Genomic DNA, 14,792 nt, shown 5'->3' with positions numbered 1-14,792 from the left:
TATTCACAACAGGGACCTATCACTCTTCTTTGCATGTTTTTATGCCTACGGATTTTCAAATACTCTGCAACACATGTAACCCAAATTCAACATGTGCCCGTACAATACCGCTTCTTTTATGAAAATATTGCTTCGGCCATGTTGATTTTAATCAACCAATTTTCTTGTTACAGACTGCAGTCAACCAATTGTGACCCTCCACCCGGCACGGAATGAATGAGTGGCATGTCACCTCACGCGGTCTGCCCTAGGCTTAAAATAGGTCTGGGGGGTGTCTGGTAACAGTGTGAGGGTCACCTTAGTCACAGGCTTATAACTGAAAAAGTGTTCTAAAACGGTTTTCACCACTGGATAGAGCATAAAAAACTCTTTAGGAAAATGTAAAAATATGAAAATCATGCAAACGTGACATGCGACTCATTCCGTGGTGGGTCACAATAAAACAAACAAATATCATCCAAATTGAGAAAAAAAGAAGAAATAAAACTAAACAGAAGTATATGAATGTTGTTGTTTTTTTAACAGTGGAACCCCCCTCAACACCCCCGTTTTTTAGGACCCCCACCCCCCACGCACCACCCCAACACTTTCACATTAACCGTTCACTATCAAAAAGCGCATATAGATTTGCGCAGTTACGTGTACGTAAGATATAATAACTTTGCAAGCAATCGAATTCATTTTTAGATCGAACCCATTAATTTCAAATTCGTCATGCACGCTGTATTCAGAGTACGCAGATATTTGACATGAAATTGTCCCTGATGGCTCAAATTTCTCTCGTTTGCATGAACATTGAAAAGTTATTTTGTTATTCAACATTTAGCATGCATTGTGTGTGCATAGCTAGCACGGTGTTCTTTGTCAAGACAGTTAAAAATAGAGTCGATGATATTTCAAACACCTGAGTTGTTTACTGCAGTAAACACTTCCTGGTCTCACGCTGGAAGTCGATATGGGTTTTATTTTTATGTATTGACCTATGCTAACACGTAGGGTATGCATTATTGTCAACGTTTCGAACCTACCCCCTACCACCCACCCCCCCCCCCCCCTCGCTCTCCCTTCCCGCAGTGGGGCACTGCGGTTATGAAATTAAAGGCCCCTCCTGTTTTTGGAACCGCAGGAGCTTTCTAGTTTGCTGTTAGGTAGATTTTTGGTTCCTCTTTCCTGTCATGCTCTCTTTTTCTTCATGAATTCTTTTCTTTTTTCTGCCTTCTTGCTCATTCACCTGTATTTTTTCCAAAAATCTCTTCTCTTGCCGCTTGTCTCGCGATTCATGTATAGTTTAATCTGTTAGTGTTCTGATGTAAGTCCAGCAGTAGATAGGTTAAGCCTATTTTAACATACTGGAAACTGGTAATCTTCCAGTAGGTATTAATTTAGTTTTACTAAAGCCTGCTGGGACACAAGTAATGGGTTAGTGCATTTGTAAACAGGAATCGCTTGACAAGTGGCCCCCTTCATCCCCCCCTTCCTCGTCCTGATATGGCTCTGCGTAGTCGGCTGGACGTTAAGCAACAGATAAACAAACAAACAAACTCGCTCTCCCTTTCCCTTTTTACATTTAGTCATGTTTTGACTAAATGTTTTAACATAGAGGGGGAATCGAGACGAGGGTCGTGGTGTATGTGTGTCTGTCTGTGTGTGTGTGTCTGTGTGTGTGTGTGTGTGTAGAGCGATTCAGAGTAAACTACTGGACCGATCTTTATAACATTTTACATGAGAGTTCCTGGGTATGATATCTCCAGATATTTTTTTCCCATTTTTTCGATAAATGTCTTTGATGACGTCATATCCGGCCTTTTGTAAAAGTTGAGGCGGCACTGTCACACCCTCATTTTTCAATCAAATTGATGCAATTTTTGTAAAGCAATCTTCGACAAAGGCCGGACTTTGGTATTGCATTTCAGCTTGGTGGCTTAAAAATTAATTAATGACTTTGGTCATTAAAAATCTGAAAATTGTAATAAAATTTTTGTTTATATAAAACGATCCAAATTTACGTTCATCTTATTCTACATCATTTCCTGATTCCAAAAACATATAAATATGTTATATTTGGATTAAAAACAATATCTGAAAATTAAAAATATAAACATTATCATCAAAATTTAATTTCCGAAATCGATTTAAAAACAATTTCATCTTATTCCTTGTCGGTTCCTGATTCCAAAAACATATAGATATGATATGTTTGGATTAAAAACACGCTCAGAAAGTTAAAACGAAGAGAGGTACAGAAAAGCGTGCTATGCAGCACAGCGAAACCACTACCGCGCTAAATAGGCTCGTCAGTTTCACTCCGTTTTGCACAAGCGGCGGACTACGGTCATTGTGAAACAAGAAGGGCAAAGCCCATACGACTCACATGCTTGACCTTTACATGACCTTGACCTTCAGCTAAACCAAGCAATGACATCATACACTAAGAACTGCTTTACACATTTTTCCTACCAAAATACATGTGACCCAAGGTCAAGGTCATCCAAGGTCATGCAACACAAAGCTGTTAATTCAAGACATAGGAAGTACAATGGTGCTTATTGGCTCTTTCTACCATGAGATATGGTCACTTTTAGTGGTTCACTACCTTATTTTGGTCACATTTCATAAGGGTCAAAGTGACCTTGACCTTGATCATATGTGACCAAATGTGTCTCATGATAAAAGCATAACATGTGCCCCACATAATTTTTAAGTTTGAAACAGTTATCTTCCATAGTTCAGGGTCAAGGTCACTTCAAAATATGTATACAATCCAACTTTGAAGAGCTCCTGTGACCTTGACCTTGAAGCAAGGTAAACCAAACTGGTATCAAAAGATGGGGCTTACTTTGCCCTATATATCATATATAGGTGAGGTATTAAATCTCAAAAACTTCAGAGAAAATGGGAAAAATGGGAAAAATAGCTGTTTTTTAGACAACATTTATGGCCCCTGCGACCTTGACCTTGAAGCAAGTTCAAGATGCTATGTATGTTTTTTGGGGCTTTGTCATCATACACCATCTTGCCAAATTTGGTACTGATAGACTGAATAGTGTCCAAGAAATATCCAACGTTAAAGTTTTCCGGACGGACGGACGGACGTCCGGACGGACGGACGGACGGACGACTCGGGTGAGTACATAGACTCACTTTTGCTTCGCATGTGAGTCAAAAAATGCAGTGCGTTCAGTTTCATTCTGTGAGTTCCACAGCTTGACTAAATGTAGTAATTTCGCCTTACGCGACTTGTTCTAACTTCTATTCTTCTTGTTATTGAGTTACCCCTAAATGGGCGAGGGCCGGATTAAAGAAGAATACGTATTCTGTCACCGTCGAATAATAAGATTCAATTCGATTCAATTCAATCCAATCCAATTCATGGCAATTCATTTGCTCTCTCTCCCTCTCTCTCTCTCTCTTTCTCTTTCTCTCTCTCTCTCTCTCTCTCTCTCTCTCTCTCTCTCTCTCTCTCTCTCTCTCTCTTTCAACCCCCAAAACATACTATTATGAACAGTTATACAAACATTTTCACACAAAAAAAGTCTGCCAATATTTCAATCTGCGTTTCGACATGATCACCGGTGAATTAAAAAACACAATCTTCCAAACATATAGCTTAACAGCTATGATGAACGACAAATTTAAATTGAATACTTTGAAAGTATTAGAATACTGTTTGTAAGGCCATACACATTTGATCTCAATCAAATATGTCTACGCTTACAGTATCAGAAGGTTGTTGTTGTTTATTCCACGCACTTTCACATTTGAATCAAACAGGGACCGTGCCGGGCTATGTACTGGTAAGAAGGACTATTTTTAATTTAATTACCAGCCCCGCCATTCTCACTTACGTTTTTAATCCCTTTTTTTATATTTAGTCAAGTTTTGACTAAATATTTTAACATCGAGGGGGAATCGAAACGAGGGTCGTGGTGTATGTGCGTATGTGTGCGTGCGTGCGTGTGTGTGTGTGTGTGTGTAGAGCGATTCAGACTAAACTACTGGACCGATCTTTATGAAATTTGACATGAGAGTTCCTGGGTATGAAATCCCCGAACGTATTTTTCATTTTTTTGATAAATGTCTTTGATGACGTCATATCCGGCTTTTCGTGAAAGTTGAGGCGGCACTGTCACGCCCTCAGTTTTCAACCAAATTGGTTGAAATTTTGGTCAAGTACTCTTCAACGAAGCCCGGGGTTCGGTATTGCATTTCAGCTTGGTGGCTTAAAAATTAATTAATGACTTTGGTCATTAAAAATCTGAAAATTGTAAAAAAAAATAAAAATTTATAAAACGATCCAAATTTACGTTTATCTTATTCTTCATCATTTGCTGATTCCAAAAACATATAAATATGTTATATTCGGATTAAAAACAAGCTCTTAAAATTAAATATATAAAAATTATTATCAAATTTTTTTTTTCGAAATCAATTTAAAAACACTTTCATCTTATTCCTTGTCGGTTCCTGATTCCAAAAATATATAGATATGATATGTTTGGATTACAAACACGCTCAGAAAGTTAAAACAAAGAGAGGTACAGAAAAGCGTGCTATCCTTCTCAGCGCAACGAACACCCCGCTCTTCTTGTCAATTCCACGGGCACTGCCTTTGCCACGGGCGGTGGAGTGACGATGCTACGAGTATACGGTCTTGCTGCGTTGCGTTGCGTTCAGTTTCATTCTGTGAGTTCGACAGCTACTTGACTAAATATTGTATTTTCGCCTTACGCGACTTGTTATCGCCTTCAAACGGCCGAGGTTATTTTCTTGATTGAAACCTGGCGAGAGGAAAGACCCCTTAAATTCCTCTATTGTCTGCTTTTTGAGTCACTTGAGAAAAAGTGACTCTATGTAATCGGTCAGTGTTAGTCTGTCCGGCCGGCCGGCCGTCCGGCCGGCCGTCCGTAGACACCACCTTAACGTTGGACTTTTCTCGGAAACTATCAAAGCGATCGGGCTCATATTTTGTTTAGTCGTGACCTCCAATGACCTCTACACTTTAACGATGGTTTCGTTGACCTTTGACCTTTTTCAAGGTCACAGGTCAGCGTCAAAGGAAAAATTAGACATTTTATATCTTTGACAAAGTTCATCGGATGTGATTGAAACTTTGTAGGATTATTCTTTACATCAAAGTATTTACATCTGTAGCCTTTTACGAACGTTATCAGAAAAACAAGGGAGATAACTAGCCTTTTCTGTTCGGCAACACACAACTTAACGTTGGGCTTTTCTCGGAAACTATAAAAGTGACCGGGCTCAAATTTTATGTGAACGTGACTCATTGTGTTGTGAATAGCAATTTCTTCCTGTCCATCTGATGCCTCATATAATATTCAGAACTGCGAAAGTGACTCGATCGAGCGTTTGCTCTTCTTGTTACATTTAGTCAAGTTTTGACTAAATGTTTTAACATAGAGGGGGAATCGAGACGAGGGTCGTGGTGTATGTGTGTGTGTGTGTGTGTGTGTGCGTGGGTGTGTGTGTGTGTGTGTGTGTGTGTGTGTGTGTGTGTGTGTGTGTGTGTGCATGTGAACAGAGCTATTCAGAGTAAACTACAGGACCGATCTTTATGAAACTTTACATGAGAGTTCCCGGGAATGACATCCCCCGATGTATTTCCAGTTGTTCGATAAATGTCTTTGATGACGTCATATCCGGCTTTTTGTAATAGTTGAGGCGACACTGTCACACCCTCATTTTCAATGGAATTGATTGAAATTTTGGCCAAGCAATCTTCGACGAAGGCCGGACTTTGTATTGCATTTCAGCTCGGAGGCTTAGAAATTAATTAATGAGTTTGGTCATTACAAATCTGAAAATTAAAAAAAAAATTTCCAAAACGATCCAAAAATAATGTTATCTTATTCTTCATCATTTTCTGATTCCAAAAACATATATATATGTTATATTCCGATTAAAAACAAGCTTTGAAAATTTAAAATATGAACATTATGATTCAAATAAAATGTCTGAAATCGATGTAAAAACACTTTCATCTACTTAAAACACATTATAATTATTTCACCATAACCAGGCTCGATTTGGGGGTTATCACTCGTGTCCCATGAGTTAGTCTCTCTTGTTGATCCGTGGTTTGACAAATTACATGTTCAATACTTCACCGCCCTCAGTTTCCTTGCTGTGTGATGTGTCCTTCTCTTAAAAGGTAAAAAAAGTTATAGTTTTCACTTCGTAATCACAATTCCTTTTCTGTGTGATTATACCTGCATTTCTTGCACAGTTTACGGTTCTACCAACCTTGGTGATCGAACCTTTTATCTATTTTGATTATTTACGTATTTTCAGCTGCACATTGTAATGCTTAACAATGACTGAAAGACGAAAAGATTTATCATTAATGAAACACGTGTTCAGCTTCAAACCTAGCTGTCATTACCATAATGAGTTTTTGTGCAACGCATGTAAAGGAGAAAGTATGTGTACAAACAGAAAACACACAGTTACCATGTTTGTTATCACGTGTTTATTGATTGATTAACATTTTGGGGAAAAAAAGATAAAAAAAAGAAAAAGAAAAAAAAAGATGTCAAAGCTGGTGTATGTTCCATTTTTGTATTCTTCTTTGGGAGGTTTTGTGTATCAACCACCCCTACCCCCACCCCATAAATTCAAAATCTAACAATGTTCAACAATGGTATTCCAAACACACAAAAACACTTCTCAGTCTGAGGCGATGCGTGGGGTGGTGTGTGTACATGTTGGCTAAGGAAGGGTTGGCGAGAGGCGGAGGGGGGAGTGGTGGAATAATAATAATAATGATATTAATAATAATAATAATAATAATAATAATAATAATAATAATAATAATAATAATAATAATAATAATAATAATAAATGTGCATTTATATAGCGCAACATCATAACTTAACAATTATGCTCTTTGCGCCTGACATTGGAAGAGGGTATTTCCAAGTACAAATGTTTCCAAGGGGTAACATTGCTTTTCTATTACTTGTGTCGACTTGCATTCAAGGCTAACGTCATTGTGCTGGATTTAGTGGCGGCTCAGAATGCATTTATTCTGGGCAGCATATTTGTCTTATGTAAACGTGGGGGAAAAAAACTGTGTCCCAACTATTGACACGTTGCTCTTGTATGGGGCTTCAGCTTTTAATAAGTTCTCGCTCACGACTTTATTTGTTGCATTCTCTTCACGCGTTTTTGTGTGTTTGGTGTGTTGACCTAGTAGTTGGTGCACTCGATCCTGCAAGCCCTGTGGATCACTTTTCAAGAACGAACACCTGTCCTTGTATATATAAATGGCTGCAACTTTTTATAGGTTCTCCCTCACGATTGTATTTGTCACATTCTCTTCGCGCGTTTTTATAGCGTTTTGTGTTTTGACCTTGTAGCTGGTACAGTCGATCCTGCCCTGCAGACCACCTGTCGATAACGAACACCCAAAAAGATCTTTGACGATGTTCATTATTCTATATGATTAACTTGTTCATAGCAACCACTCCACCGGCACGGTTGGCCTAGTGGTAAGGCGTCCGCCCCGTGATCGGGAGGTCGTGGGTTCGAACCCCGGCCGGGTCATACCTAAAGACTTTAAAATTGGCAATCTAGTGGCTGCTCCGCCTGGCGTCTGGCATTATGGGGTTAGTGCTAGGACTGGTTGGTCCGGTGTCAGAATAATATTTTACTGGGTGAGACATGAAGCCTGTGCTGCGACTTCTGTCTTGTGTGTGGCGCACGTTATATGTCAAAGCAGCACCGCCCTGATATGGCCCTTCGTGGTCGGCTGGGCGTTAAGCAAACAAACAAACAAAACAAACAAAGCAACCACTCAAGAGACTGACCAAACGAAGACACAATTAAAGAGACTGGCGAAAACGTGGCAGTACGTTTAGACAGGTCCGACTGTATTCGTGGATCATTATGCATTCCTATTGTTGGATCTGATCTGATCTTTTCTTTTCTTTTTTATTTTATTTTATTTTTATTTTTTATCTTATCTTATCTTATCTTATCTCATCTGATCGTATTTGATCTGATCTGATCTGATTTGATCTCATCTTATCTCATCTTATCTTATCTTATCTTATCGCAGAGAGATTGGAGTTGACACTCTGTGCGTGGATGTTGACTTAACGTTGTCACTCGAACTGAGCACTGACAAGCACATAAATTGCACCTTTATGAATCAGAAAGGTAAAGTACATTTTTGGGAAACATCACAGAAAGTACAAATAAAGTGATTCTACCAGAGGCGATGTGGTTTTGGGGAGTTGGGCGGGGGGGGGGGGGGGGGGGGGGGCAGGGGGAGTTGGGAGGGGGGAGGTGGTGTGGGTTGGGGAGGGGGTCAGTTGGTGGGGGTCCGGTAGCTAAGTTGGTTGACCACTAGACCTGTGATCCGCTGTCATCACAGTGGAAAGTATTAACAGGCCGCGGTCGTTCTGACAGAAGTGCAGGTGGCTGCATGAATACATCTTTACCACGCACAAACAAACATGAGCCGTTTCCAATATGAGAAAGTGAGGAAGTGCCCAGCGATGGGACAAAGGAAGGAAAACGGAAGAAACAAAATCATATTTATCTTGATACATGAACTAATGTTCGCGTGTTCTTGGTTACCAGTCTTTTTGTGGACAGACACAACAACATCGTATAAAAAAGGGTAACGTTTTGTACCATTGAAAGACATACTCCTCGTAAAAACTGTTTGGTACACCGTCACAGAACTGGCACACGGAATAAGGCTATTGTACCGTACACTCGTTCATTGAACGTTCAGGCCGCTTTGGGCAAACCAGAATAAATGCTCTACAAGCCGGACAACAACTTTAACTTCTGCACATCTCCTACCCATCCCTCTTCTTTTATTCATCTTCTTTCCCTCCTTCCTTCCTTTTACTGTCTTTCTGTATAATCATTATGCAACGTTTATTACGTTATTAATAGATTTGGTTTATTGAGACAAATTGTTCAGCCGTTACCGCCTTATGTTGTACTGTCATGCAGGAACACCACTATAAGCTTCTAGCTTGTTGCTGTTTCTGTGAACTTTGTATGCATGTCATGATTGCAACCTTTGTTAAAATAAACTTATGTTTAAAAGGAATAAGGCTATTCCTCCGCTTGGACACATAACACAAATCAACACGCTGACTGCTTACTGTGGTGAATACGATTTTTTTAATGAATTAGTTCCTTGAAAAGCCACTATGCTGGTGTTTTATCGAAGTAGTTTTTTTTTCTGTTTTGTTTTCTGTTAGTCTTGTGCTGACAACTCTTCGACAAGCGCTTAGAACTGTACCCACGGGATACGCGCGATATAAGCTTCTTATTGATATTGATTGATTGATTAAAAAACAAAAACAAAACACTGTGCACAGAGAACAACCAGTCTTGACTAACACCGACCCGCCGAAATATAGAAAGAATCGTAACCTAGAATAATATGTATTTCTATTTGAATGGACGTCTCCTTTACGATTGATAGTAATGTTGGCAGTTAAGTTGATATCGTTTGTTTTTTGTCTTGTTTTGTTGTTATTTTGTTCAATGTCCAATACTGATTTGACAAAGAATTTGCAAACTAGTTCAGTTAATATTGTTTTGTTTCGTATTTTTCTCTTTTTACATTTAGTCAAGTTTTGACTAAATGTTTTAACATAAACGGGGAATCGAGACGAGGGTGATGGTGTATGTGTGTGTGTGTGTGTGTGTGTGTGTGTGTGTGTGTGTGTGTGTGTGTATGTATGTTTGTATGTATGTTTGTATGTATGTATATATGTATGTGTGTATGTGTGAGTGTGTGTAGAGCAATTCAGAGAAAACTACTGGACCGATCTTCATAAACAGTTTCATGAGAGTTCCTGGGTATGATATCCCCAGATATTTTTTTTTCCATTTTTTCCATAAATGTCTTTGATGACGTCATATCCGGCTGTTTGTGAAAGTTGAGGCAGCACTGTCACGCCCTCATTTTTCAATAAAATGGATTGAAATTTTGGTGAAGCAATCTTCGACTAAGTCCGGACTATGGGATTGAATTTCAGCCCGGCAGCGTAACAATTAGTTGATTAGCTTGCTCATTAAAGTTGTCATTAAAATCGAGTTTTCACTTACAGATACATCTCCATCTAGTGAACGACGACGAAGAAGAAGAAGACTTACAGATTTAAAAATGATTGCATCGTATTTCTCAATTTCTCCTGAATTCAAAAATATACACATATGTCATGTTTACTCTAAAAATGAGCTCAGAATGATAGAAATTAGGTCAAGTAAGTACTGCGTTTGCACGCTACCCGGAGACGAGCGTGACCCGTCTCGGTCTCTAGATGTGGTTAGTCGAGACTATCTTAGTATAGTCTCGGCAATGACTGTTCATTGGTGTTAATCTGTTACTTTGATGCCGACAGCTTGACTATATGTTTTTATATCGGTTCACGCGACTTGTTAAATGCTGCGTTTGAATAATGAACTAATTTCATTAAAGAATTACTTCCTGAGATACATAGAGAATACTACATGGCTTGCTGTGTCGTTCCAGATTTACACGAGTTGTTTTTTTAAATACTGAACTGCTAGCGAAAGCAAGCTGTTCACTATTTGAAAAAGCAACGAGTGTAAATCTGGTACGAAACAGCAAGCCATGTAGTATTCTGTTTATCCTACATACTGTACTTACGTGTATTTTACTGAAAATGTCCTGCAGTCGAGGCAGCTAAATTGAAGACGCTTGTTTTGGAACCTTGATCTCTTCTAAACCCTCGTGCAATCTATTACGTCAAAGCAAAGAAACGTCACTCTGAAAGTGTGGCGTGACGTGTTAGTTCTAAAAAATCATCGAGGGCAATTATAGTGTGCGCAATTTTTTTTTTCTATAATGACGTTTGTCTCGGTGACTTTGGCATCATAAGCTCACAGAATGAAACTGAACGCACTACATTTTTTTCACCAAAACCGTATACTTGTAGCATTGTCAGTCCACCGCTCGTGACAAAGGCAGTGAAATTGACAAGCCAGAATAGCGCTGTAGTGGTTGCGCTGAGCAGGATAGCACGCTTTTCTGTATCACTATCCTTTTTAACTTTCTGAGCTTGTTTTTAATTCAAACATATCATATCTATATGTTTTTGGAATCAGGAACCGACAAGGAATAAAATGAAATTGCTTTTAAATGGATTCCGGACATTTTTCTGTGATAATAATGTTCATACTTTTAATGTTCAGAGTTTGTTTTTAATCCGATTATAACATATTCATATGCTTTTGGAAAATAAGACGAATATGTTTTTAGATCGTTTTATACAAAAAATGATTTTAATTACAATTTTCAGATTTTCAATGTCCAAACTCCTGAATAAATTTCTAAGCCTCCAAGCTGAAATGCAACCCCAAAGTCTGGCCTTTGTCGATGATTGCTTGACCAAAACTTTAATCAATGTTTTTAAAAAATGAGGGTGTGACAGTGCCGCCTCAACTTCTACAAAAAGCTGGATATGACGTCATCAAAGATAACTATCGGTGAAATGAATCGGCCGCTTGCCAGGAGGCTAGGCATGCAAATGACTGACAATCATTCAATCACTTGGCTTCCTGACAAGCGGCCAACGATTCCATTAAGATTTTTCTGACTAATTGTTCTTTCTTTATTTGGTGTTTAACGTCGTTTTCAACCATTCAAGGTTATATCGCGACGGGACTAATTGTTGTCTGTGCACTTAAAAAACCGTTGGGTCGATATATTTGTGATTGTAACGTACTGTTTTGTCAATATCAAACGTTCCAACAACTTACCTTCTTGTTTCTCGATTAACATTTTGATCAAGCAGTCTTCGACGAAGCCTGGACTATGGGATTTTTTCTTCTTGAAAGCTTAACAGTTTGTGAATCCAAAAACAAAATAAAAAATTTTAAATTAAAAATGTAAAAGTTAGTGAATGTGTTTGGTCATTAAAGTTCTGAAAATTCTATTCGAAATTAAAAATGTAGGAATCGATCCATTATCGTTTTTTGATTCCCAAAACATATAGATATGTAATGTTTGGATTAAAAACAAGTTCAGAAAGTTAAAAAGAATAGAAACAAGAGGCGAAGCCTTCAAGGCTCACGTAAGAAATCGACAAACAGTAACACAAACTCAATCACTCCGTCACACACACACACACACAGTAAGCATAGGTGAAACTGTGCAAGAAAGCGATCTGCCAACTAGTCTCGGCCCGCTCACAATAACAATGACCGAGACTTTCAGTAATTCCTTCGCGTGACGTCTAACCCTCTTACGTCATAATGTGACGTCTTCACACACGTCAAACACTTTTGACCGAGACGTAATCTTCTTATGCGAGCTTTACATAGACTCGGAAATGTTAAAGTTTCTATCACACACGCACGCACGCACGCACGCACGCACAGACAGACAAAAGTTAGCATCGCATAGGCTACACTTACGTGAGCCAAAAAGCGCACTTTCCTGTGAAGTGCTTTACGCTACTGCGCTATACTGGCTTGTCACTTCAAGCGATCAGAGAGAGCTGGCCGCGGATAATCTCGCAAAGCTATTGTCGTGAAATGCGGCAGTGCGTTCAGTTTCATATTGTTAGTTCCACAGGTTGACTAATCGTATTAATTTCGCAAAATATTGAAATGCGAGCGAAAGCAAAACTTGAGTATGGGGTGATTTTTGCAAAAGAATTAACAACTGAATAAATTAGTAACATTGAAAAGAAAAAAATCTCAGCTTAAAATTAATACCTGGTTTCATTCAGTTCTTAAATGCAGTGTACGGTTTTCTTTCTTTCTTTGTGATACGTCGGCGAGTGATTTCTTTCTTTTTACTTCCTGTTCTCAGGGTTAAAGTCAAGCCTTAAAACTCCCTTCATTTACACCTGAGTTTCACAGATTTTTGTTGAGGTCATAAAAAGATGATGTGGACTGGGTGACCGAGTGGTAACGCACTTGCGCTCGGAAGCGAGAGGTTGCGAGTTCGACCCTGGGTCAGGGCGTTAGCAATTTTCTCCCCCCTGTCCTAACCTAGGTGGTGGGTTCAAGTGCTAGTCTTTCGGATGAGACGAAAAACCGAGGTCCCTTCGTTGTACACTACATTGGGGTGAGCACGTTAAAGATCCCACGATTGACAAAAGGGTCTTTCCTGGCAAAATTGTTTAGGCATAGATATAAAAAAATGTCCACCAAAATACCCGTGTGACTTGGAATAATAGGCCGTGAAAAGTAGGATATGCGCCGAAATGGCTGCGATCTGCTGGTCGATGTGAATGCGTGATGTATTGTGTAAACAATTCCATCTCACACGGCATAAATAGATCCCTGCGCCTTGAGTCCGAGTCTGGAGATACGCGCGCGATATAAGACTTCATATAACATTCAAATAAAAATGTGCACATTCACATTTCAGCTGTCACGCGCACACAAGATATAACTGATGAATTTATTGTTGTGTTGTGAAGTAAATTTCGGTTACAGTATGAACCTATATAATTAATTCAGGAAAAATCCAATATTTGAAGAAAAAAAACAAGAAAAAAAACCTCCAATACTGCAGACAACAATGAGGTATATATGGTGTTGATTTTTAAGTACAACGGGAAGAAAGTTCTTTTCACGAGTGAAGCCAAAACAGGTCGGCGGTGACTGACATGACCCCGCACACGGGAAACTAGGTACAACTTAAAAGGTTTCGTTGTAAATAAATACACAAATAATAATAATAATACGATAATTTATAACGCGCACATATCTCACCACAAGGCGCACTCATACACATTCTTTCGCATTAACAACACTTGCACACTGATTTACACTTACGCATAAATTACACGAGGATGAAAACAATGCAACACAATTCAAAACAGGCAAATGATAACGACCTAAACTGCCCACTCCCCTCTTCCCCCCCCCCCCCAAAAAAAAAAAAAAAAAAAAAAGAAAAGAAAAAAAAAGAAACACAACTACAAAACAAAATACAAAACAACAAACACACAGATTAATTTACCACTCATTAGCTAACTCAATACTATCCAAACCAATCCAACCAATGCAATACAATACAATACAATCCAAGACACAACGATACAATACATGTCAATATAACACCACACAAGACATTACAACATAATACGATACATTTTGCCATGCATTACAACACGACACGACATAATTATAACAACACAACACAACTTTCCCATGTTTGTTCGGGGCTGCAACATCCAGGCAAAATCATCTTCGATTCAGGTTCTGATCTTCGCACTTAGTAAATTAAACTCAAACTCACTGCGAAAACACCGACGCAATCGCCAGGGCGGAAAGAAGCAGAAACAAAGACGCCAGAAAGTGATTGCGACCCATCGTGTGATGCACCGTCACCCTGTCTGCCTCAGACACGACTGAACAGAGACTTCTGGGATTGCAGGGCATTAACCAGGAAGTAAATTCTAATAGGTGCATGTGTCTTTGTCCATTTTCAGACTCATGTCACGAAGGGGACTTTTCTATCGGTTCTTAAAGGGACACTCTTGATCCGCCCGTTTAGAGAAGTTTCTGGCGAATTTGACGAATCTAAATTAACTTGGGAATCCACTGTACCTCAGATTTACTCAAAAACGCACTGCCAGTTTGCAAGGCGACCAACGTCATCTATGACGCCGCGGCATAGTAACCGCATCACTTAGTCAAAAAAAGGTAGTGACTTAATGGAAGCGCAACCATCTTGCTCTTTCTTTGCCTTTCTTTCTTTTTCTTTATTTGGTGTTTCACGTCGTTTTCAACCACGAAGGTTATACCCCCCGCGGGTT

General features: G+C 39.1%; 1 protein-coding gene across 1 annotated transcript in view; it reads right to left on the bottom strand.

Moving 5' to 3' along the window:
- LOC138950864 (uncharacterized) overlaps positions 1-14,418 on the bottom strand; it is a 64,511-nt gene extending 50,093 nt beyond the window's left edge. The window contains exon 1 of the mRNA XM_070322575.1: positions 14,273-14,418. Within this exon, the coding sequence (XP_070178676.1) occupies positions 14,273-14,415 (143 nt within the window). The 5' untranslated portion in view covers positions 14,416-14,418. The remainder of the gene's footprint in view (positions 1-14,272) is intronic.
- Between the last annotated feature and the right edge of the window lie 374 nt (positions 14,419-14,792).

Source organism: Littorina saxatilis, linkage group LG16, assembly GCF_037325665.1.
Source record: "Littorina saxatilis isolate snail1 linkage group LG16, US_GU_Lsax_2.0, whole genome shotgun sequence".
NCBI lineage: Eukaryota > Metazoa > Mollusca > Gastropoda > Littorinimorpha > Littorinidae > Littorina > Littorina saxatilis.
Note: the sequence above shows the minus strand (reverse complement) of the source record. Positions and strands in the feature narration are given on the sequence as shown.